Source organism: Fusarium pseudograminearum, chromosome 3, assembly GCF_000303195.2.
Source record: "Fusarium pseudograminearum CS3096 chromosome 3, whole genome shotgun sequence".
NCBI classification, from domain to species: Eukaryota; Fungi; Ascomycota; class Sordariomycetes; order Hypocreales; family Nectriaceae; genus Fusarium; species Fusarium pseudograminearum.
In genome coordinates, this window is record NC_031953.1 from 6,420,372 (window position 1) to 6,444,680 (window position 24,309).

Consider the following 24,309-nt stretch of genomic DNA (forward strand, 5'->3'; position numbering starts at 1 on the left):
GTGAAACATCCGATGCAAAAAGGTTCCATAGCTCATTTCAGTGACACAGTGCAGGAACAAAACAAGAGGGTGTTGATGATCAGATAAGATTACGGTTGGTCCATGTCTTGGCCTGCATCCATGAATTAGTTACGTACTCTCTGCCGATCCCTGGCGGCCGCTTCTCAAGCCCATAAGCGATGTTACATCATGACACATGAGAAGAGATTTTATCAATCTCGTGTTTTTTTTTATCAATCAATCCGATCTGCATAAGCTACATACAGAAAAAGAAACTAAACAAAGTGCGCCTCTTGGAAAAATCGCTCACGCTGCAGGGCAAACAGCATAGCCGTCTTGTGCGGCAGATGGAACCTCTTCTTCCTCTCCTGCGGCAAAAACCTGTCCTGGATCTGAACATGGTTTAGATCGTATTCCGGCTCCGCAATAACTTGTTTTGTCCTTGGGTCCCGCAGGAAGCAGCAGTGCTTGATGCTCGTCGCCACAGCCTGGTACCTTTTCCCTCCTCGGAAACGCTCCTCTCCGACGATGATGTGACTGTTCTGGTCGTGCTCGCCCACTGTGATGTTGCACGCCGATCGAAAGAAACACGCCGCATTGTCCTCCATCACCCATCCTATCTCGGTATAGCCTGCTAGCTGGCCGTCCCACTCAAAGACACACGACATGGAATGCGGGTCAGTGAGTTGATTGGCGAGGTAATTGCGGTGATGTTCATCTGGGCCGCGCTCTTTCCAAGCTTTGTTGACGCGGTCTGAGTTTTGCCAGCTCTTGTAGGCTTCAAAGTGCGCTGGGTTTGAAGCGTCAATGTGGCGGATCTGGAGCTGTTGGCCTAGATCCACGATGTAACGAGAGTAAATGACCGTGCCGGGTCTGGGCTTGGGAGGTCGAACAGGGTGAACTGTGCACACATTTCCTTTACGTGTGAAACCCAATTGACTTGCGAAAACACCCATTGTGCCGTTGAAGCCTGGGAAGTTTGTCACTTCGGGTCGTGATTGAAGCCAGTGCTGCGAGTCTGGTGCTCCAGCGCCTTGCCAAAATGTATCGTGCGAAAGCCAGTAAACAGTCTCGCGGGGTGTAGATGTTGACGAATAAGGAGATAGAACACCCAATCCTGTGCTTCTGATGTATTCGCCTATTTTGTGGCTGTCGATTGAGATGGCTATCAAGTCTTCATCTCGGTAATTGGGATGAACCCATAGCGCATACACAGAAGCCCATGTCAAAGCCAAGTTGCTATGCTCACCATGTGAGGCGAAAGGTGAGCTTGGGTCACTGATATCAGCGTTGAATATCTCGAGCTCAAGGACAGGACCGAATTGCGCTCTGTCGTCGTTGATCATAGGAGGGGAGATTCTGGTCTGCCGTTCATCTGTTGACCATCTCGCTAGGGTGGCGTTACCAGACCCAACAAGATAGTCATTATCGGTATCGGCAATCCAGATGTTCGTTTTTCCGTCGGGGAGTCTGAAAGACGTTCGTTTAGAGCTTTCCCATGCTTCTTTTGGTGGCGTCGGGTTGCGTGGGGGAATAGCGTCGATAGGTCCTGGTGCCATTTTGATCGGTCTAGGGTACTTGTTAGATGTTATCAAGCAATAGTATCAAGGTCTAGGCTTACAGAATGGATTGTTTTGTATATAGAAACAGTAAATAAAGGGACTGTAAGTTCCAAGAGTCACAATAGCCAAGATTACAATATCCAAGACGCGGTACAGCTCGGTAGTTATACCGTGGTCATTCACATTCACTCAACTCTGTTTGGCCAACCCTGGCGATCATCCTCGTCTATTACTCCGCCTTCCACTCGGAAGCATTCATCTCCTATTACATACATGGACTACCAGGTAGTTTGCTCTACTCTGCCGTGCCCCAGATCATCAGACTCGGAGCAAATCTGGCCAAGAAACCATCGCTGACGTCCCGATGAAACCTCATTGACAACTTGAGGCTTTTCCACCGCAGATCAATACTCCCAAAGCACATGGTCACAAGCATTCGTCGGCTCAACAAACCGACCTGCATGTTTCGATCTCATCCTCGGCCACTACGGAGTACATGTGGTATCGTTGATTCCTTCTCCCGCGCCAACACGTCATACTTTTTACTAAAAATTATGCTTGTTTCCACCGCCGCTGTTAGGCATAAAATTAAGACTTTCAGGGATCGGCCATTATCCCACTCGGTAGTGGGCTACTGTGCCGGCCTTAGACCAACTTGAGTATTAGCCCGCACTGTAAGCTTATTCTTTAGTCACTGTTGGACCCGTAATGCAACCCTGGACTATGGATCTACACACCGAGTCTCGTTGCGAAGTACCCGCACAGTTTGTGAACTTGTTTTTGAAGGCCTGTTCCGAATACGGACGTCTAACTAGCGAGTTTGCTGTCTCCGTGGCAGGACCCTTTGAGAAGAAGCCGAACATCAAGACGTGGATTCCAAGTCTGGAAAGACTTTTTTCGATTATCAATCTCCAGCCATGGCGACCAACGATGGGAAGAGCTTCCCTCCGAGGAAATGGTACAGGAGAGTACCGCTTCTATCGACAACGCCAATTGAGCAGCGCCTCACTGCACCAAAATCATCCCCTTCACCTGCAAATGTCGAGGATCAGAACAATGGACATCATGAAAAGCTTCCTCTACCTGAGGCAAACGCCAATTGGCTGTCCGTCTTGACATTCGACTGGCTAGGTCGTCTTTTGCGAACAGGTTATACAAGACCTCTTCAAATCGACGATTTGTATGACATGCCCAGTCACAGATTGGTAGAAGACCATTCAAATCGACTTGAAGAGGCTTGGGCTGCAAGACTCGCTACCAATCGCGGTAGAAAGCCAGTCAACTCCAAGAACCCACTATCATGGCGGCCATTCTGGGCACGACACACAACTGACACAACTGTCTTGACATTGGCCCTCAACGACGTCTGCTTCAAATGGTTCTGGATAGGCGGTATTCTCAAACTAGCCGGTGATCTATCCCAAATCATCTCACCCCTTCTCATCCGTTTCCTCATCGGCACTCTATCCGACTCCTCCCAGCAAGGTCTTCGCTCAGGTTTCGGCTATGCAGTCGGCCTGTTCCTTCTTCTCGTCTTCTCAGTCACTTCCAATGTCCACGGCTTCTATCGCTCTTACACAACCGGAATCTTGCTTCGCGGCGCTTTGATGCATGTCATCTATCGCAGAGCAACGACACAACTGAGTGAACGTGCCAAGCTCAAACATGGTCTTGGAACAGGCAAGCTCATGAGTCTCATCAGCGCTGATGTTACTCGCGTGGACTTTTGCTGTGGATACTTCCATGTTGCGTGGACAAGTATCTTCCAGATGCTGCTTTGCTTCGCTCTGACTGTTTGGACGATGGGATACAGCGCCTTGCCAGGCTTTGGTTTACTCGCCTTGCTGTATCCACTTCAGTCGTTCATGATGCGTCGGCTTCTCCTTCTTCGAAGAGGTAGTATGCCTTTTACTGATGCACGCGTCAAAGCGGTTGTTGAGGCTGTATCTGCGATTCGTCTCGTCAAGACAAACGCTTACGAAGAGAGCTTGCTTTCCAAGATTGGAAAATTGCGAGCAGACGAAGTTGTCTATATTCGCAAGCGAATGCTTCTGAGGGCTCTCAACACTGCGATTTCTTACACGGCTCCTACGTTGGCTTCCGTCGTCAGCATTGTCTGTTATGGAGCCACGTCCAAGAATGGCATGGATGCTGGAGTTGTGTTCTCCGGACTTGCATATTTTATGCTTCTGAGAACACCACTCATGGCATTGCCTACTGCTCTTTCAGCAGTTGCTGACGCTAGAGCTGCATTGGAACGGTTGGCTATGTTCATGTTGGCTTCTGACGTCGTCGCCGATAATCAAAAGTCGGATCTACAGTCTGATTTGGGTTACTCTTCTGAAAACTCTGAGTCAGATGCTGTGATTCGAGTTGAAGACGCTACCTTTGCTTATCACGATGATGAACAGCTCTTGGCCGCGGATGAGAAGAGGGAGCCAGAGACATCAACCGTAAGTCAGCGATTATGGCTAGACTCATTCTTGGTTAAGCGCAATCAGCTCGTCTGCATCGTCGGAGCTGTTGCATCCGGCAAGTCCTCTGTATTGAAAGCCCTTTTGGGTGATCTGCAACTCGTACAAGCACGATCCTTTCATCTTGGTCTCGACAAGTCTTCTTCTCAGATCGCCTTTGCACCACAAAGCGCTTGGCTTCTAAGCGAGACTGTGCGAGAAAACATTGTCTTTGGTAGACCTTTTGACCACGCATGGTACAACGAAGTCCTCACAAGGTGCTGCCTTCAACCAGACATGAAGGTCTTGCCTGATGGCGACATGACAGTTGTTGGTGAAAACGGCGTTTCACTTTCTGGTGGCCAGAAACAACGCATCAGTCTCGCTAGAGCCATTTATGGTAGAAGTTCGCTTCTTTTCCTCGATGATTGCTTTTCTGCTTTGGACGCTCACGTTGGTGCTCGTGTCTTCGACATGGTTGTCAATCAAGCGCGTCGTAACAACGAAGGTACCATTGTTTTGGTCACGCATTCCATCCGTTTCGCGAGACAGGCAGATCATATCGTTTACATGGAGAAGGGTCGAATTTCGGAACAAGGCTCGTATGAGCAGCTGCAGAATCTGAATGGCGCTTTTACTCAGTTTGCTGGATCTCAGCCTTTGATTGCAGAGTCAGACTCGGGTTCCGAGACGGCTAGCAGCCATGATGATGAACAAGCTGTCGATGAGAAGGTCACTGAAAAAGAAGACCCCGGTTCAAATGCCAAGGACAAACCATCTACGACGCGAGGCAAAGAAGTGATGCAAACAGAAGAACGCGTCGTAGGATCCGTCAGCGGCAGGACCTACATCCGGTACGCTCAGTTCGGTAACGCGTTCCTAACTGTTCCTCTTCTACTCATATCTATTGCCATCTACCAAGGCACCAGCATCGTTTCACCTCTTTGGCTAAGTTGGTGGCAAAAGAATCAGTACACATCCATCTCAGAAGATGCATACATGGGCGGCTACGCAGCCTTTGGAGCAGGCCAATCTCTCGGTCTCTTCTGTATGAGCGCCACGTTTGCACTGTTCTGCTTCTGGTGCTCCAACAAGCTTCATCATGCGTCCATGTCCAAAGTCTTGCTTGCACCGGTCGCTTTCTTTGATACCACACCTCAGGGTAGAATCACGCATCGCTTCAGCAAGGATGTTGATGCTGTTGACAACGTTGTCGGCGAGACTTTGCGACTCTTCATTTCTACCTTCGTGCAGGTTCTTGGAACGATCATCGTTGTGAGCATTATCGTGCCTGCGTTTTTGGCGATTGCGTTTGCTTTGTTGTTGGTTTACACGTGGACGGGAATGTACTACCGACCTTCTTCGCGAGAACTTCGTCGGCTTAACAATTTGCTTCGAAGTCGCATCTATGAGCATTTCGGCGAGTCGCTCTCGGGTTTACCGACCTTGAAAGCTTTTGGCGCGGTGCCTCGCTTTGTTGACGACAATGCCCGTAAGATCGACACGGAAAACACGGCTTACTGGCTCTCTATCGCGTGTCAGCGATGGCTCAACCTGCGTCTCGATCTGTGTGGTGCAACTCTCGTGTTAGCTGCTGGTTTGTTGGTTGTCGGACTGCGAGGAACTATTGATCCCTCCTCTGGTGGTGTAGTCTTGTCATACATCGTCACCGCGCAAGCGGTCTTTGGAAACATGATTCGTCAAAGTGCAGAGATCGAGAACAACATGAACTCGGTGGAAAGGATGCTTCATTATGCTTACAACATTGAACAAGAACCTGAACATCGGGTTGAGCGAGTGGACAAGGAGCTGGAGACGAGTCAGTGGCCGAGTGCTGGACATGTTCAGTTTCAGTCTTTTACTCTTAGCCATCGCCCTGGCTTGGATCCTGCACTGAAGGATATTAATCTGGATATCAGGCCTGGTGAAAAGGTTGGCGTTGTCGGACGTACAGGAGCTGGCAAGACAACGTGTAAGTCTCGATGGCCGTTTTCTGTATCACTATTGCTAACTTTTGACTAGTAATTTCGGCTCTGCTGCGAATCACCGAACCTACAAACGGCCGAATCCTCATCGATGGCGTCGACATCCACACAGTTGGCCTTCACATCCTTCGATCGAACCTATCAGTTATCAGCCAAGACGCAGTCTTGTTAGCCGGCACTATCCGCTACAACCTCGATCCCTTCCAACAATATGACGACGAGTGGCTTCGACAATGTTTAGATCGCGTCGGTCTAAGCCAAATACCATCAAACACAGATGCCGAAAAGCAAGACTCTGACTCGAGCGGCGACGTACCAAGCCTCAACCTCGACTCTGAAGTCAAAGAAAACGGGTCCAACATCTCACAAGGACAACGATCGTTAATCTCTATCGCACGCGCTCTTGTGCGCAAGTCGAAGATTGTCATTCTCGACGAGGCCACCGCGTCTATCGATGGCAGATCAGATGCAAAGCTCCAGGCCATGCTTAACGAGGTCGTGGGCGATGCGACTGTTCTTACTGTGGCCCATCGACTGGATACTATTGTTTCTACGTGCGACAAGGTTGTTGTCATGGACAGTGGACGAGTAGTCGAGTTTGCTACTGTTTCTGAGCTTTATGCACAGCCTGGTAGTATTTTTAGATCTCTTTGTGATGCTGCAAAGATTTCTCTTTGAGCATTGTATTCTTAGACTATTTTTAGACTTTTTTGTTTCCTACTCATTTTAATATGAATAAGATTATTACTTCATGATTACTGTGTGGCTTGATCCTTCAAATCTGAGCGTGTTTTCGTAGCATGTGTCAGTCTGCGATAACGGAACGATCAGATTGATAAACCAAGATCTGCACTAACATATTCCACTGAACCGGTTTTCCGCAAGCCATGCCTCGGGTACTAACGGACAGCCAAGATCGCCAGTGCAACAAGATTCGCGTCAATAGCTGAGCGAACAACCGAGAGATGAGAGTCGAGTGCAAAGAACCCTGGTTCGAGGAGATAAGTGACTCACTGGCTTCAACCTCAGAGTTAAGCTTAGTACTAGCTGCATTACAGCATCACAAGCTCCAACTCACATCTGATGGTTAGTCGACAAGGTTGATCATGAAAAATTTTGCCTCCCTTGCAGCCTCTTACGCATGGAAAAGCCATGCTCGGACGATTTACCTCTTATCGATCTGATTTCCATCAGGAACAAGTTACAATGTTTCTTTCGGCGGCGTGGGATGTGCACATGTCACAGTTGTCTACACTGTCACATTATACTGTACCTCTACTCTAAACAGAGCAAAGATCATCCCTCCCGTCCCACACACACGCCGATCCCTACTCTGCTGGACCATCTGATTAGATGGAAGTATGTGATAATCTTGGCGTCGGCCAGCATGAGTGGATGGAGCAAAGATCAGATAATCTCTTCACGAAAAACCACGCATGTTGATCCCCTTGTAGTTTTTTTCCTGTCGAGTGACCAGGTAGGCTAAAACCACGCCAGTATGCAACATCGGTGCTGTACCCTGGCTTCTCATACCCGAGAAACGCCGGCGAGACCCTGTATTCTTTTTCGGTCCCTTGGCATTGTCTGTTGGTTCTGTCTCATTTACGTTCGGTCATGTAGGGGGCCAACAGCTTTCTATTTGTGTAGTTTTTAAAAAAATCAGGCCAGAAACAAAGAGGCTGTTGGTTCAGCTAGAAGACCTTTTCTCCCTCCCTCTTCTCTTTGTCTTGATCAACCTTTCATTCCATGCGCTGTCATTTCTCGGTCTAGAGCACAAGCTCAAGTCTATCACCCAAAATGTCAGCACCTAATAACACGTCGGGTCCAGAGCCCCAAACTCCCCCGCAGACCTCGCCGGAAATGTTCGAAGTCAACGAAAAGAAGGATTACGATGCCACCAACGCCCCCGTATCCGACGATGAACACAAGGAGATTGGTGTCGGCAGAGTTGAAGCCTTCAACAAGGTCCTCTACCAGTCTGGCAAGAAGGGAAAGATCTTGCTCTGGCTGCTGGGTGTCTCTATCGGCTTGACCATGTTCGCCTACGCGCTCGACATGGGCATCACCACCACCATTTTCGGCACACTAGCAGCTTCCACCTTTGGCGTTCACAGTCAGCTTGGTACTGTCAACACAGCGGGACAAATCATTCGTGCCATTAGCAAGCCCTTTATTGGAAAGCTAGCCGATATCACATCGCGACCTACGACTTATGTGGTTGTCCTTGTCTTTTACGCTGTCGGCTTTGCAGTTGCTGCAAGTGCCTCTGGCTTTACCTCGTATGTTATCGGCATCTGCTTCACATCCGTCGGCAAGTCAGGTCTTGATCTTCTCAGCGATATCATCGTCGCTGATTTGACACCCTTGGAATGGCGAGGTTTCTTCAGCGCCTGTCTTGCTCTTCCGTTCATCGTCACCGTGCCTGTCAATGGCTTCATCGCTGAAGGCTTTTACGAGGACTGGCGCTGGGGTCTCGGCATGTTTGCCATTCTCGTCCCCGTTCTTCTCCTCCCTGCCATCTTCACCCTCTACACTATGCAGCGCCGTGGTGAGAAGGCGGGAATGGTCACCATGGCTGATTCCAAGGATGTGCGAACTGGTCGTACCGAGGCCACGCCCAAGAACTTGACCTACTGGGCCAAGCTTGCCTACCGCGGTTTGATCGACATTGACATTGTCGGTCTCATCCTTCTTGGATTCGCATTCTCCCTCATTCTTTTGCCTATCACTCTGGCCAAGAGCGCCAAGGGCGGCTGGAACAACCCCAGCATGGTTGCCATGATTGTCGTGGGATTCGTCGTTCTCATCCTGTTTGGTCTTTACGAGTACTTCCTCGCCCCCAAGCCCATGATGACCAAGCGCATTCTTCAAAACAGAGCTTTCATCGCTGGCGTTATTATCCACATCTTCAACCAGATGGCTTCGTCTGTGCGCAATACCTACTTCTCGTCTTATATCCTCATCATCAAGGAGTGGACAACCTACCAGTGGACCATCTTCCTTGGTATCACCACCATGGGTCTTTGCCTGGTCGGTCCTATCGTTGGTCTCATCCACCGAGTCTCCCACCGCTACAAGGGTCTCATGATCTTTGGTGCCGCGGCTAGAATCCTTGGTTACGGTCTTCTTATCAGTCCCAATGGTATGATGACTGAGGATACTGCGCGTCTTGTTGCAGCCCAACTCATCTTCTGTCTCTCTTCCCTGAACGTCGTTGGTGTCCGAGTCGGTGTCCAGGCTTCTGTCCCTCACGACGACATTGCCTCTCTCATTTCCATCATCACTCTTTGGTCTACTCTAGGCTCTAGTGTTGGCAGTGCTATTGCCACCAGCATTTGGACCGAGCAGATGGTTGACCAGATGCACGTCGAGTTGCCCGACGTTGATGACACCACCATTGCCACTATCTACGGCAACATCAAGACCCTCAAGAAGTACGACTTCTTTGACCCCATCCGTCAAGGCTCCATTCGTGCCTACTCTATCGTCAACGGTCACATCACCATTGTTTCTATCGTCTTTGCGTGCATTCCCCTCATTGCCTCTTTCTTCATGCCCAACTTCTACCTTGGTAAGCAGCAGAATGCTGTGAACAACAAGGGTCTTGATGGCGAGGTCGTTGATGTTCCTAAGAACGGAGCGACGGATGTGAACAGCACTGAGACAAAGCCTGCTACTTTCATGCAGAAGATGGCTGCCTTGTACCGCAAGTAAGCTCTGACTTCTCATGTGTTCCAAGTAGTGCTGTAAAGGATTTCGTGGCGATACTTTGTCATGGTATCTGAGATATCAGAATGATCAATTTATTGTAAAAATAATAATACTCGGCTTCTAGCCGGAGTAAATCTATCTTAATATACAACTGTCACCCGGCGCGAGATGTAAGCCAGGGACATCGTTTTCTCTGAACCACAACGTCCCCCTCTTTCTTGAAATGTGTTGGATTCCCTCCCCAAATTATCGTCTTGTGTTCGTGACATTGGTATCTCATTCTTGAATATACCCTTCCTGCACCAGCCAGTTTGCAGGACACTAAACCATGTCAATCCCCTGCTGACCATGTCGTCTCCACGTGATGGTCAAGACCCACTAGACCTCTATCAGATCATCTGATAACCGCTCTCAATTCACGATAACAACCTAGTTATCTTTCCATCTTCAGGTCTGAAACCCAGATATAGCATCAATACGGAAATATGCGATCCTGGAAACTGAGGAACCTAATATGTGCCGTCACCACCCTTGCCTCTGGCCTTGCATCGTCAGTAGACGCATCTTCGGCAGACCCCGCGTTGTGCGGTAAAGCATGTCGGCAAACATTCCGGACTCTCAAATTCGCGGATGCGCCAGAAGGTGCATTTTTTGCGAGACAAGAATGCTCAAGTCGCGTTTATCAGACTTCTCTACATCTCTGCTGGGATGATCATTGTACTGAGGATGTCTGGCTACGCGAATCAAGAGGCATGAATCAAACATGTCAAGATACATACGGCTTATATCTGGCACCACACGATATAATCGACGACATAACAGATAAACAGAGAGCTCAGATGATCATATTCGATGCGACAGATCCAAATCGTAACCATCGTTATGGTGCGCTGATGCTGCCGTCGCAAGCGTACTATGACATATGGATCCGAACATTGGTTAGTCCTCTGAACATAGTTATTGTTGCTTCAGACCCCCCACTAAACACAGATGCAGACTGCACACGATTATATATGGGTCTATCATTATTACTACGGCTGGGCTATGGGGATCTTCTGGGCTGCTGTCATCGCAGTCGGTATCGTGCATCGAACTTTTAGCTCGTTGTCCACCGGCCAAGGTCGTGGAGATCTGTGGCTCAAGCGTAACGTCTTTCTTCCCGCAACATTTGGCCGGCGCTGTGTTCAAGATTTTGGCGGTTGTGGAACCCTCCCTCCACGCATCCAAACATTGACCATTTCTTTGTTCTTGATGCTTAATATTATTTGCACGATTCATGGATATAGCATATTCGAGGGCTATGGCTAGTGAGTCCCTGAGCATAACCTAATGGAGACTTGGTTGACAGGCTCATGCTAACGCGCGTCCAGTTACCCTTCCGTATGGCTCCAGATCCTTCGTCATGTTTCTGATAGAACAGGCATCATCTCATTCGCCAACTTTCCTCTGATTTGGTTGTTCGGTATGCGGAACAACATCGTTATATGGCTAACAGGTTGGAACTTCAAAACATACAATAACTTCCATCGCTGGATCGGTCGAATAGCCACTGTCCAAGCTGCCATCCACTCCGTTGGATATATCATTATCATTTTCCAAAGTATGTCACCATATACAGTCGCTGAAGATCTGTTGCTAACTTTCTAGGGGGCGGCTGGGAGTATTTCTGGAAGATCTCCAACCTGAAGTTTTGGTGGACCGGTGAGCTGGTGAGTTAACTGGTCTGTTATCGTTCTGTCGGCTAATTTATGGTAGGCGACTCTCTTCATTTGTTTACTCGTCGGGTTATCCTTCTTCTGGGTACGGCGTAGACAATACGAGTTTTTCCTTGTCACGCATATTGTTCTATCGATTTTGGTCCTCGCGGCAATGCTTGGGTAGGCCTCATTACATCAACTAAAACGACATCCCGCTAACATCATCCGAGGCACGTATCCATCTTCAGAGGCGCCTACGATCCCCTAGTGTGGATTCCAGTCTTGATATGGCTTCTTGATCGAGTTGTCCGCGCAGCTCGAATTATTGCTTTTAATCCCAAGTTCTGGAAAACCAGTGCCCTTGTCACTTACAACGAGGATGCCCACATGGTTAGAGTCGTCGTCCCTGTTTCTTCAAGCTTCTGCGGGATCGAGCCCGGTACATTTTACTATCTCTCGGCGCTTAACAAATGGAACTTCTGGGAGAGTCATCCCTTCACGGTCGCGTCGGTATCAGAACCTGAAGCATACCCTTTATCGGATCGTGCGCCGTTGCTAGGCCACACATCATACACTTCGGAGGAGGTGGAGCCTGAGTACGAGAAGACACGACGAGAGATGACTTTCCTTATTCGCCCCTATGACAGCTTCACGTCTCGACTGAGAGAATATGCTGAGCGGGACCAGCCAAAACCAGCCAAAGTTCGGGTAGCGATTGACGGTCCATATGGGAAAACCTTGCCTTTAGAGCGGTTTGACAAGGTCATTTTTATTGTTGGAGGTAGCGGTATTGCAGTCCCGCTTTCTTACCTTAACAAACTTACAACCTCAGCCACCGGGCCGAAATTAGTTGAAGTTCACTGGGCCGTACGACAAGCAGCTCTTGCTGAGGATGTCCTCAACCACGAGTTGAGTGATGTGCTTGACAGTAGTCAAGTGAGAGTTAGTATCTATGTTACTGGTGCGAGCAAGGCAAGGCCTGATCAAGTGACGACTTGTTACGTTGCAGAGTGGAGAGATGGGAGGCTGAACGTCGAAGGAGTCGTCGACAACATTTTGGACAGCGGAGGTGAGGGAAGTCTTGCGGTAGTCACAAGTGGTCCTGCCAAGATGGCTGATGAGAGCAGAAGCGCTGTGGCAGCACGGGCTGTTCACTCGATGCCGAGGATAGATTATTTTGAAGAGAGCTTCCAGTGGTAGTTGGGTAGACTATAGAGTACAGAACACATGAACAAGACTTGACGTTTGCGACCTCACGTAATTCGTAGTCCACATGCACCTGTGATGTTGGCTCACATGCGCTAACAACCCTTCCAAGATTCTTTCCTGCATCACATGGGTTCCTAAAGTTCTCTTGGGTGTTCTGTAGTATTGCCAAGTCACATGTCGTGTCAATGCCGAACTCGCATGCCAATGATCGGAACGATCCGGACTGACAGCAACTTCGTCTCATGCCAACCCCTGCTTTGCTTTCATCCACGTTTTCTTCATCCTTGCCCTGTTGCATTACATCCACCAGTATCTGTAGAGGGCCAAGAGCGGATACCGTCGCTCCAGAACTACCGCAACTCGGTCATAGTAACGGACTAGCCTGTATCTCGTAGGGGTGAACTCGGAACTTCGGTACTTGTGCTTCAACGCGACAGTGTTCTTGTGACTATTCGCACAGTAAATATGTCACCGACATTGAGTGAAGCAAAGCCTGGTGGAGCAACCAGCAAGGGTAAAACTTTATCTTATCAGATGCTCATAAACTTTTGCCTCTCGGTGACGCAACCGTATTCGGGTTGGTACCTTCAGGCCATCACCCTCGTCCTCGTGTTGTCAAAGATCTGATAAGCAGTGACAAATAGGGCATTTCAGGCATGTCATCGTCAAGCAAGTTTCGTCAGATGAAAGTTGAGCCCCATTCCTGACTTACCGGCACAAAGAGACTCTGCCGCGGCAGATGTTGTAGATCATATTTTAGAGTTGCCGATGTCGCTTCTTTGTTTAGTCGAGGGCTCGGTATTTCTCGTCAGCGAAGCGATCTCTTTGTGCACGCAAGGAAACGAGAACAATTGTTAGGGCGCCCAGTTACCCTCATCGTGTTCTGGACTTGACAACAAGATGAAGATTTTGTTCGGCCAAAAACAAACAACACATTGTGAACAGGCATCGCTCTTGTTCATACTGGAGAATCTATAGCTTGCTCCTCTGCATGACACTCTGTATTTTAGAACTTGAACATCACTACGTGACACTGGTCCTACCGGTATCAAGCAGCAACAATATCGAGTCTTTCGTTACCCCAGTTCAACAGTGTGATAAATGTGGGGATGCCTGTGGTGCTCAGAATGACTGCCAATGCTTCTTCTTTTGCCTTCATGCGAGTTCAGTGGTAATCACAATCCTATACACGTTAGGCTCTTCTCACTAACATCGACCCACTGCTCCAGGATAGCTTCAGCATCGTTATAGTTGATGACTGAGTAGACCTAGTGCTCTAACAACTCGAGTTTACTACGGGCAGCGTACGTGCCGTAGCGCGTCATGATGCTTATAATGGCTTCAATATGCTCACTGTCAAACACTCCCTCAACCCATGCTGCGACCCACTTAGTTGCTTCTCCAGAAATCCGCGCTCGATCTCCGAAAACGTTTCTTCACTGAGCCTCTTCTCCTCAAACCAGTACAACGCGGGGCTGGGCAACCCTCTCTGGGAGGCCTGGAAGAGAAACGCGTCTAGGAGTTCTTGGTCTTCCTCATTGTCCTCCAGATCTATGTTTTCTTGTTGTACCTTCTTCTTGTCGGAGATGTAGACCTTGGGCTTGCAGTCACCGGCTTCAGTATGGAGGCCCTCGTCTCAGGGATATCAGAGTAACGCATGTAGTCTGTGTCAACTACAACAACTGACAACATGTTTGGTGTTGGAAATTACGATTACGTCACCTTGTCGAGTGACTGTATTATCAGTTCTTGTTGCCTGGGCGCACTCGAAAGTGGTCTTGTACATAAAGTTCAGCCGTTGTTCATAGTGGCGCTCAGTCTGAACACTGCACACTCCTCTTTATCCATACATTGTTCATACCTGCCATAAGTAATTCTTTAATGTTGTGCTAGTCATGTATTAGTGTGAACTTCCCAACTGCCAACCCAGATCTAGGTTGCGCCTGGCGACCAGCCGAGTTACAGACTGTGTACACCCGACAGCTACACGCAGGTGGTTCATCCAAGCCTACAAACCTCTCGGTGTAACAAGCTGGTCATAGGTAAAGAACTCGAGGGTGCCTGACAGGTGCCGCTGAAGCCAACCACAGCCAGCCTTGAGCAAACAAACAACAGGGAAATTAAGCGAGAACAGACCTCGAAGCAAACAAATATCAGAATTCACCACTGTATCAAGCTTCCTCTAGCTTCCACCCTCTGATGGAAAGCCAAAATCTTGTTATTATTCTGCCTATAAATTTTATTCTTCCGCCTACCTTGACTCTTCCTTTTCTTCCCTCTACACCTACACACCTCAACCACAACAACAACACCTTTTTCATCACATATCATCCGCAACCACATCTCTTTCATCTCATATCATCCTCAACCTACAAGCTATCATCACATATTATCCGCAACCTGCAAACCAACGTCACGATGGTCTCCTTTGACGCTCTCTCCCCCGAGGTCCGCATCGAGATTCTCTTCTACCTCCCCGACCGAAACGATGTCACCTGCCTCACAAAGGCCTGCCCTGAGATGTTAGCCACCTATACCGCGAACAAGGACCTTATCAGGCTCCGATTCTACAAGAACGAATTCGACGATGAAATGCTACAGGACGCCCTTTCAATTATTAACTTCCCCATTCCTGAGGCTGGCGACGAATTCATGAATCCCATCATGACAAAACACGCCGAAATGTGGCTGACCAAGAAGCTTGCACTCCCTGAGCAGGAGAACGGCATCACCACCACACTCGACCTTCTCGACAATCTCTACGACGATTTGAAGGACCGCACTAAGCTACGCCTCGCAAACAAGAAGCATGGCGGACTCCACTCCTTCCCAGGCTTTGATCCTTCCTTCGACGCCCGAAAGAAAACCAACCCTACCATCATCAATATCGCGCCTGCAATTCAAATGATCGGCGAGCTTTCCAGCGAAGAGAGGGCAAAGTTCTTCAAGGTTCTGCTAAAGAGCGAGGCTTTCGATCGCTTCCGCGACTTCACGAACAACGTCAAGGATTGTATCAAGCTCTCAAAGACTTTCAAGCGTATCTACGCTGCCAACCATCCCGAGGAGGATGAGTCCGCCTAATTCTTGACGAGGAAGCACTGTCGACAAGATACGACAGATCTCCACCACCCTCCCCATCCCGATTTGTTTTGCACCCAGTTTGCGAGAGTTTTTGCGTTGAAGAGCGGCACTGCCGCCGTGTGTTACATCTCCCACGAATCCTGAAAGGAGCTTTTGTCAGCGTCTACATTAGCCCCCAATACATCCTTACTTTTGATGTAACACTTCAGGCTATCTTCAGGTTCATCACGGAAGAAGATCTCCGCAACCTCATTGTTTTGTTTCTTTTGTATTTGGATTGAGAGAGATTTCGCGTCAGACCTAGAGAGGACTCAGGCAACGCCATTCCCCCGGTTGTTTTTGTGCTCGTTGAAAGAGCTTTTGCGGAAAAGGTCGGCAGCTATGATTTCTTGTTTTATGTTGTTGTGATCGGAATTTCTAGGCACTGGGGTCTGGGGAGAGAGGTCGGATAGATTCCGCCGAAGAGGAACGGTTACCGTTGATTACATGGAAGGGTTATACGGATACATTACAGCGATCAGGATAGCATTTTTCGCACTTTGTATATACCATTGCCAAGGAGTAATATACGATACATCAATCATCGCGTCTGTTCCCAGTGCAAGTGTGGATGTGAATGTTAATAGTTAGATGGTCTGCTATGCTACACTCCAGTATGAGGACACATCGAGAATTCATTTAATAATAATTAGATTCCTAAAGCTAAGATGTGCAGTAGACCCGACACAGTGCCGTCTCAGATCTTTGAGACGTGCTCGCCGGTCTCATGCTCAGCAGCCAGCTTCTCGTCGATCCTCTCGGCCCTACGAGCCAAGTCGGCCTGGTAATCGGCAGTGTACTGGCTCTTGTTGACGAAGGGGATGAACCAAGGAGCGTTGGTGAAGAGATAGTTCATCTCCTCCAGAGGAATCTGCTTGGTCTCGGGGACAAAAGCCCAGACGCAAAGAGCGTTGGTGAAGTTGCAAACGACGAAAACAAGGTAGTACTTCCAGCCGACGGCCTCCATGGCAATACCTGTTACCTGTCCGATCATGGTGTTGAAAGCGAAAGAGGTCATGGTGGCGAGACTGACACCCTTGGCACGAGTTCGGGTATCGAAAATCTCGGCAGGGATGATCCAAGAGAGAGGTCCGCAAGTAGCCGAGAAAGAAAAGTTGTACGCCCAAGTAACGATGATGAAACCCCAACCTTGAGCCGCGCTACCGGAACCGGGAGGGTAGACGACGAGCATAATGGTGGCGATGATAAAGGTCAAGCAGTTGAAGAGGTTACCCCAGATCAGAGTCCAGCGACGACCGAATCGATCGATAAAAGCGATGCAAAGAGCCTGTGCGATAAGCGCAATGATGGAGTTGATAGCCTGATACTTGAGGGCATCAGCAGCTTCGATTCCAGCTTGCTTGTAGATAGCAACAGAGTAGTACTGAATGGCCGAAACACCAGTCATCTGGATAGAGGCCTGAAGACCGCAAGCGATCAAAAGACGGCGGAAGCAAGAGGTGTTTCGGAACAGCTCAAGGTACGACTTGGCCTCGTTGGCATGCTCGTCGGCGATGCTTTCCTGAATCTGCTCGATCTCCGCACGAACCCAGGGGTCGTCGACGTTGCCATTGGAGTGCAGGCGAGCAAGGGTGTGTAGAGCCTTTTCCTGCAGACCCTTGTCCATGAGCCAGCGAGGAGACTCGGGGAAGATGAAGATGAGGGAGCCGAGGATGAGCGCGGGGACGCACTGGATTCCGAGGGGGATTCGCCATTGTCGGTTGTCGGTGTAGTGTGTGTATGTACCCCAACCACTCCAAGAAGCGATCAGTGCACCAATGCCCAGCATGAATTGTTGGAGAGCGGTGATTCGGCCTATTGTGCAGCGAGACGATCAGGTCAGTTCATTTATGCTTATTAAATGGGGTAGTTGAAGCGGGTACGCACCTCGGATCGAAGGATGGGCAATTTCGGCTTGGTAGAGAGGGATGATCATGGTCAGGAAACCAACACCGAGGCCAGCGAGGAATCGACCAGCCATCAGGTACGAGATTTGAGGAGCGCCAGTCTGAAGAGCGCCTCCGAGGAGGAAAATAATGGAACCGATGGTGATGGTCCATCGTCGACCGAGGTATTCAGCAGTAGGACTAGCGAATCCAGCGCCAAAGAAGGCTCCTCCTGTGAACAGAGCTACAACAGCTCCCCTATTATAGTTAGTATCGCGAAAGCTTCAAGTTACGTGTATCTTACGTTTCGGGGGAGGCATCGGTGGTGCCAAAGGTCTTTTGGTAGGATTGCGAGGCAATGACCTGAGCAATGACACCCAAATCATAACCAAAGAGGAGCGATCCAAAGGACGCAAACACTCCGACGAGGAACTGATAAACCTTGGGCTTCATGATGGGTTCAATTGATCAATGGTTGTGCAGATGCAGAAGGAGACTGATCGACAGAGAGCGGGTTCTCCTCGATATTTAACAGTTTTTCGTATTTGCTACTACCCCAGAAACTTTACTTAACCCCCAGGTTTTCGGCACAAATAAAGCACATCATGGGTATTCCTTGCGCACCAATAACATGCTTGGTAACGGTGTTGGAAACGTGCTAGACACGCGGAATAAAGTGTTGGTTAGTGCCCCATGGGGAAAGAAAGGGCAGTTATTGCAACAGGCTTCAGAGTCAGAGCCCAACGCGAGAGACACGCTAAGAAACGCCCATTCTACAGCGCGTGACAACTGAGTAGAAGCGCATCTCGGTGATTGGAGCGCAAGAGGAACTTCCAAAGGAATGCGGAGAAGGATGGTTTATCCACCACTCTTTAACAAGGGTGTTTCCTACTTGGTTATGGTCGGTCGATCCAACGGGCGGGGTTTCAGCTTGTTGACTCTGACGCTATCCTCTTTCTGATGCCATCGTCCGTGGAAGGTATTGGTTGGGATGATGATATGTTACTAGGGGAGACGGGCAGAGCGTGTCTTTCGGGTGGCATCCGAGGTTCAAGACCAGATGACTTGACATGGAAAGTTGAGATGGTATGGCTCTCGAAAAAGTTTGACAGATGATCGGGAACTGTAGTGTAGAGGCACAGAGATGGAGGAACAAAGTGTGAAATGCACAATTCTGATTAGAGTAGCATAAACCCGCTGCTAGTGTCTTTTAGCCAATAGAAACATTACAGCTGAACAAGGGTTATGCTTAACCCCGGATCCGTTGCACAACGGAGAACAAACGCTTGTTCATGTTGTTAGCCGTCAGTTCAGATGACATTGGCAAGCCATTCCGAGAACAAGGACAAGAACACGTCAAAACAAAGATATTTCATACATTATTCTATGAACAAAATCATTATACACGAAAATAAATTACTCTTGTCTTTGTATACAATGAGATGGCCACGAAACACGTCCGACAAGTTAAACGCGTCAAGTTGTTTGTTCATGTAGGGTAGTTCGCCCACTACTCGGCCGATATGACTCGGTGGTAATAACGCGAAGTCCGAAATAATCACTGGCACAAACAATTTTACGCGATTGGTCACCCCAGGGTTCAAACCGCGACGAGTTACCAGGTGAAGAAAGGGAGGTCTAGACTCTTGAACCCATTCCCTTTACATCTCAACGCATCCCAACCGATTGGTAGACAAAGTGATTTTACTTCTTTTCCTGGCCTTGTGCATTGATCAAATAAACCCCGGATCATCTGATGATCAACAGAGCGCAAACTGTCAAGCTCCCAGGTTGAGCTAGCCTTGCTGCTGTTGGTGATCGAGGCCGATTAGCATGTGAACGATCCATCGTCAGTTGAATTACCATTTTAAGTTAGTATCATCAGTCGCCACCATTGACGTCATTCTCGTGATTGGATCGGATGATAAATGCTCTTCCAGCTACACCATACACGACTAAGGCTATCAAACTATCGATTCACGATAAACGCCACCGGTACTTTTGACAGCGAGCTCCTTGCCTTGGCGCTGTTGCTAGACTAAGAATACCCTTGAATCTTCTTGCTGCTAGTATTGAGCTGGGTCAAAGACCAGAGTGACGCGACATATCACGAGTCGACTCAACGAGAAGACCAACGGCGACTACTTGAAGTGCACAAAGTAATTAATTGAATTGTCTGATCGCTAAGTAAAATAATATCCTATGAAACTTGGCTTCCTAACAAATCACTGAGTAACGCGAATCGTCGAAGCCACACTTGGAACACCCGCCGAGTTGATCACGAACAACATCCAATAACCCGGCAAAGCAACACCAGAGTCGCTAGGAACTTGGAAAGAATAGCTATTTCCTCCATTATTCGTCAGAGTCAGGGGAATGCGGCGCTGGTCAGTATTAACCGTGTGTGTCGCTGTACCATAGCGAATCAACGACGCCTTTGTAATCGAAGAGTCGGTCGACATTGTGATCCTGCCACCGACCTTGACGCTCTGTGCGGAAGTTCTGGTGATTTTGGGACGTGTCGCGAGATTGCCGTTGCTGTTGTAAAGATAGTTTGGCGTAAAGATCTGCGCGTCGAAATGGTTCGTCGTACAATCGCCGCAAAGACCTCCGCCTCCGTTAAATACCCTGCCATCGGGTAACAAAAGGGAAATACTGTGATAGACGCGAACGATGGAGTTGGGGTTCTGCTTGTAAAAGGTGTCTTGTTCAGGAACGTAGATCTCTGGTGTAAAGACGGGAGTTGAATCTTCAAACGGAATTCCACGTCGTTGGCCTCCCGTAATGAATGTGCTTCCGTCTGGAAGAACGACAGAGGTGTGAAATGTTCGGGCAAAGTACAAGCCATTGCTAGCAAAGACAGTGTTGGGAGATGTTCCAGGCTCACCGAGGGTGATGATGTGGGCGTTGGTTGTGGCGTCAGAGTCTTGATAGTCTGGGGAGCCGCCAAAGGTCAGGATCTTTCCTTTAACGGCGTCGTACATGACAGCGTTTCCGCACATGGCATCAGGGGCTACACCGCGGTTAGACTGGCGTTTTCCGGCCGACTTCACATCACCATTTCCACTGGTATAGTACCAGTTCATGGCAGTGCTAGGTCCTGCTTGGAAAACTGAACCCTTCTTCCACCCAAAGAGCCACGCGTGGTTGTCTGAACGGTACAATCCCTGCCTGTCAGCTGTCAACATTGGGTTGACCTTGGCGTTGGGCAGCGACGTCCATGTTTTTGAAGACGGGCTATAGACTTCACCATTCTTCTCAAATACGCCACCGCTCCAGGAGCCTCCGATGGTAAAAACACGACCGTCTGACATGGTAGCTGATGACTGATACCCACGAGCCACTTGCATGTCAGGTCCCGGGATCCAGCTATCGCTAGATGAATCATACAAACTGGTCTTCTTGGCGTCATTGCCACCCGTGACCACGATCTGACCGTTGCCATCCATGGAGATACCAGGGCAGAACATGTCATGCTTGGTGACTGTCACAGTGCGGTCGGAAACAACACCGCTGGATGGATCCCAGGAAGACGTCAAAGTGACACCGCCAGGGGAGCCTCCAAATGCATCATTACGGTATGAAGACCACATGAGGACTCGTCCTGAAGTTGGCTCAATTGCTGCAGCTGCAGGAACAATCGGCAAGTCAATAGTCGGACCCCAGCGTCCAAGACCAGGCTGGGGGGCTGTGTAAGAACTAGCTTGGAAGACGTTGATCTCTGCGATGCTAGTCCAAGGCTGGCCATTCGCTTCAGTGACAGCGACGAGACGAACATAACGAGCAGGGCGAGTTTCAAAGTTGGAGTATTTTGTAGTAGAGTCGGCGAACCAACTTCCACTTGCGACAGGGCTGCCCCAATTTGTGCCATCTGAGCTTAGGTAAACCTCATGGCGACCGATCCAGCCATTTTGGCTGCCATCCTGTCTGGGTAACATAGACAAGCCATTGACGTTCTGCGTTGTCTTCATGTCAATGGTGTATGTGTGAGGGGGCTTTGGATCTCCGTTGGCGCCATAGAATGTGTGCCAAAAGGTATCCTTGCTGCCATCAATGGCCTTGTTACATTCGTTTCCCGACTGTGCACTATCGCAAGTGACGGCCCAGTTGTTGCGAGAAATTGCGCTCCCGATAGGTGCTGAGGCCCGAAGACTCAGGAACTGAAGACTCCCTTCAGGATTTCCAGTCCCTGCGACCTTATGAGGGACGGTGACAGCTACAGCATTGATGCTGCTGAAGCAAAGAGCGAGTGATAAAAAGTGTTTCATGTTAACATAGAAAGAGATAAGAATTAGTAGAGAGAATGACTTGAATAGATAATGAAGGCGTTACTAGCAAATGAAGAGTAACTGATATCTGTCAGTCTTATATATCTGGGTACGGATACACTAAGAACCGTTTGCTGATCGGCCATCGCGGGAAGATCATGTTCTAAAAGCTGCACGTTTCAAGGCCAAATAATCACCGACAACCTTGTCTAGTTTGTATTATGAGCTGACGCAACTGCGTTCGGAGTAATTATGAATTAAAAATGGTGTCTAATTGGTCCCGAATGTTTGTGGCGTTGAAACGAAATTGCCTGTTCGTGTTATTTGAAGCCGCTTAGACGTAGAGGGCGGGCCAGACTTAAATCACGAGAACCAATACAATGATATTTGTCTGTGCGCTGAGGATCGATAAGCAATATACAGTAAGTGGCGTCCAAAGCTGAAAGTTTATGGCCAAGGCCCGTCCTGCATACCCGCCAGCCTATCTGCAAGGTACCGCTTTAGAAGCAAATCATGACAGAAGTATTTATCCATTGGACGCCACCAGTGAGCATATGCTCACTCAGATCATATAATACAGTTGAGGAGGCCTCGTATCTATGCAGTAAGATGCAGCCGAGTCACCCGTGATAGAAATTATATCAGCTCGGTCTGACATGCATGGACAGTGGTTTGGCAAAGATGGGTGCAAATTCGTATGTACTCATTGACAAGCTGGTTTCATTGTACCTGGTCTAGTGATCTATCGGCCCAACGGTTCGTTCAACTAACTTGGACTATTGACTGACGGAATCCGGCAGTGCCTCATGAAGATACCACTAGCTGAAACTCTCCTTGGGATCCACAGGCACTGCCGAATTTCATCGGCTGATACAAGCCATGAGAATGAACGTCCATTTCCGCGATTCCGCAGGTGACTTGACTGTTTAAAATGTTTATTGGCAAATACTATAATCTATGGGTTGCGCACTATGTGCAACGTTGCACAGCATGGCCTTGATCACCTCGTGTTCATTCAAACCTAAAACTAGGAGCAGATTGTATGTTTTCATTTGAGAGGATAAAGGTTTCTGTTGTAGGAGTTTAACCAATTAAAATACCCGAAAGGTGATTTGGTAGCCGCTCACATTGGCTATAATGGTATATATTAATTTTATATGCTCATTTCCTAACAGACCTTTCTGTTGCAGTTATAACTCAGGCTGATTGAGCGGGCTGATAGCTGCGGCCACAACATCTTCACACTGAGATAGATTGAAGCATCATGATATATGTATAATGAGAGACTGTATTTATACTTGAAGAATATATGTAGACGGAAATGACTGTCGTGGATCCATATGCCCAGCGCATGATGTATCCAATGGTCTTCGATGCAATACTACCCCAGCCGCATGTTTCTCTAAAGGGATCGGCACAATAGTTTTTTCAACGATGTCATATGACCTGATGTCTAAGAAGTAACCGCCTAGACGGTGAAAACAGCGTAAAGGCCGTCGAGGGTACCAATGCACTGACCATCACGGACATTGCCAGTGAAGGGGGAGCTACCGTCAGCGCGGTTGCTGAAGCCTCGGTCTAAGTCACTTATCAGTATATTTTCCGTCAAGAGTACAAGCTTGTCAACTTACAGGAGAGACCAGAGTTGTTGGAGTCGACGTAAAGTCCACCACGAGAACCGGCGGGGCCACCGGTGTGGTAAGTACCGCCCTGGTTGGCGTTGTAGTCGATGAATCGGGATCCGATGAAGTTGCGGCATCCAGTGTCAGAGTAGCTGTAGTTTGTTAGTTGGTTGATACAAAGTGATAGAGGCTGCGAACGTACAAGTTGACCTTGATGGAAGCGGCAGAAGCCATGGTGGCCAAGGCGGCGAGAGAGAGAAGACCGGTGAACTGCATGTTGAAGTTTGGAGTGTTTGGGATTGTGGTTTTGAGAGGTTGTTCTTGTTGTTGAGTGTGAGTATGAGAGGTGATGATTCAGATAAAGAGACGGCGAGTCGAAGCTCTTTATACTTGTCCCATTGCTCGAGTGGCCATGTAGTCTGTTAATCTCCTTCCTTGAACTTCTTAGTCTATATCCACCAGATGCCTTTTTCAGGTTGTTACAAAGATGCAAGGAAGTGGTTTCGTAAGCTCTGATCACGACGATCGAAATAGATTTTGAAAGGATCGCGTACTGCCAGCCAGTCTGGAGCCTTGTCTGACAGAGCGGCCGACTGTTCGGAGAAAATTGTCAGTGGGGACTTATGGCAAATTTGTGCCGCGCTTCCGACGGCTGAAGTCGCTTACGAGCCAGTTTCTGCAATTGGCTGTTGACATAGTAGTCTCTCACGAGCCAGTTTCTGCAACTGGCTGTTAAAATAGTAGTTGACGTGGCATTCTCGAGGCTATCCTATGGAATACCAGCGTTCGTATGAGT

General features: G+C 48.7%; 8 protein-coding genes across 8 annotated transcripts; 3 read left to right on the plus strand and 5 right to left on the minus strand.

Annotated features, from left to right (window-relative positions):
- Positions 1-275: 275 nt before the first annotated feature.
- FPSE_02455 (uncharacterized protein) lies at positions 276-1,559 on the minus strand (the record flags this gene model as incomplete). The annotated part of the gene is made up of 1 exon (XM_009255574.1): positions 276-1,559. The coding sequence occupies one exon, from the start codon at positions 1,557-1,559 to the stop codon at positions 276-278; it is 1,284 nt and encodes a 427-aa protein (XP_009253849.1).
- A 920-nt stretch (positions 1,560-2,479) lies between these two features.
- FPSE_02454 (uncharacterized protein) lies at positions 2,480-6,678 on the plus strand (the record flags this gene model as incomplete). The annotated part of the gene is made up of 2 exons (XM_009255573.1): positions 2,480-5,987; positions 6,038-6,678. The coding sequence occupies 2 exons, from the start codon at positions 2,480-2,482 to the stop codon at positions 6,676-6,678; spliced, it is 4,149 nt and encodes a 1,382-aa protein (XP_009253848.1).
- Positions 6,679-7,797: 1,119 nt separating this feature from the next.
- FPSE_02453 (uncharacterized protein) lies at positions 7,798-9,714 on the plus strand (the record flags this gene model as incomplete). Its single annotated transcript, XM_009255572.1, has 1 exon — positions 7,798-9,714. One exon carries the CDS (start codon positions 7,798-7,800, stop codon positions 9,712-9,714), a length of 1,917 nt encoding a protein of 638 aa, XP_009253847.1.
- A 5,321-nt stretch (positions 9,715-15,035) lies between these two features.
- On the plus strand, positions 15,036-15,698 carry FPSE_02452 (uncharacterized protein; the record flags this gene model as incomplete). Its single annotated transcript, XM_009255571.1, has 1 exon — positions 15,036-15,698. The coding sequence occupies one exon, from the start codon at positions 15,036-15,038 to the stop codon at positions 15,696-15,698; it is 663 nt and encodes a 220-aa protein (XP_009253846.1).
- A 736-nt stretch (positions 15,699-16,434) lies between these two features.
- FPSE_02451 (uncharacterized protein) lies at positions 16,435-18,076 on the minus strand (the record flags this gene model as incomplete). The annotated part of the gene is made up of 3 exons (XM_009255570.1): positions 16,435-17,552; positions 17,625-17,881; positions 17,928-18,076. 3 exons carry the CDS (start codon positions 18,074-18,076, stop codon positions 16,435-16,437), a joined length of 1,524 nt encoding a protein of 507 aa, XP_009253845.1.
- A 1,772-nt stretch (positions 18,077-19,848) lies between these two features.
- Positions 19,849-21,891, minus strand: GAOA (the record flags this gene model as incomplete). Its single annotated transcript, XM_009255569.1, has 1 exon — positions 19,849-21,891. One exon carries the CDS (start codon positions 21,889-21,891, stop codon positions 19,849-19,851), a length of 2,043 nt encoding a protein of 680 aa, XP_009253844.1.
- A 1,048-nt stretch (positions 21,892-22,939) lies between these two features.
- FPSE_02449 (uncharacterized protein) lies at positions 22,940-23,128 on the minus strand (the record flags this gene model as incomplete). Its single annotated transcript, XM_061988430.1, has 3 exons — positions 22,940-22,961; positions 23,019-23,023; positions 23,069-23,128. The coding sequence occupies 3 exons, from the start codon at positions 23,126-23,128 to the stop codon at positions 22,940-22,942; spliced, it is 87 nt and encodes a 28-aa protein (XP_061844457.1).
- Positions 23,129-23,359: 231 nt separating this feature from the next.
- On the minus strand, positions 23,360-23,789 carry FPSE_02448 (uncharacterized protein; the record flags this gene model as incomplete). Its single annotated transcript, XM_009255567.1, has 3 exons — positions 23,360-23,469; positions 23,523-23,665; positions 23,716-23,789. The coding sequence occupies 3 exons, from the start codon at positions 23,787-23,789 to the stop codon at positions 23,360-23,362; spliced, it is 327 nt and encodes a 108-aa protein (XP_009253842.1).
- Positions 23,790-24,309: the final 520 nt, after the last annotated feature.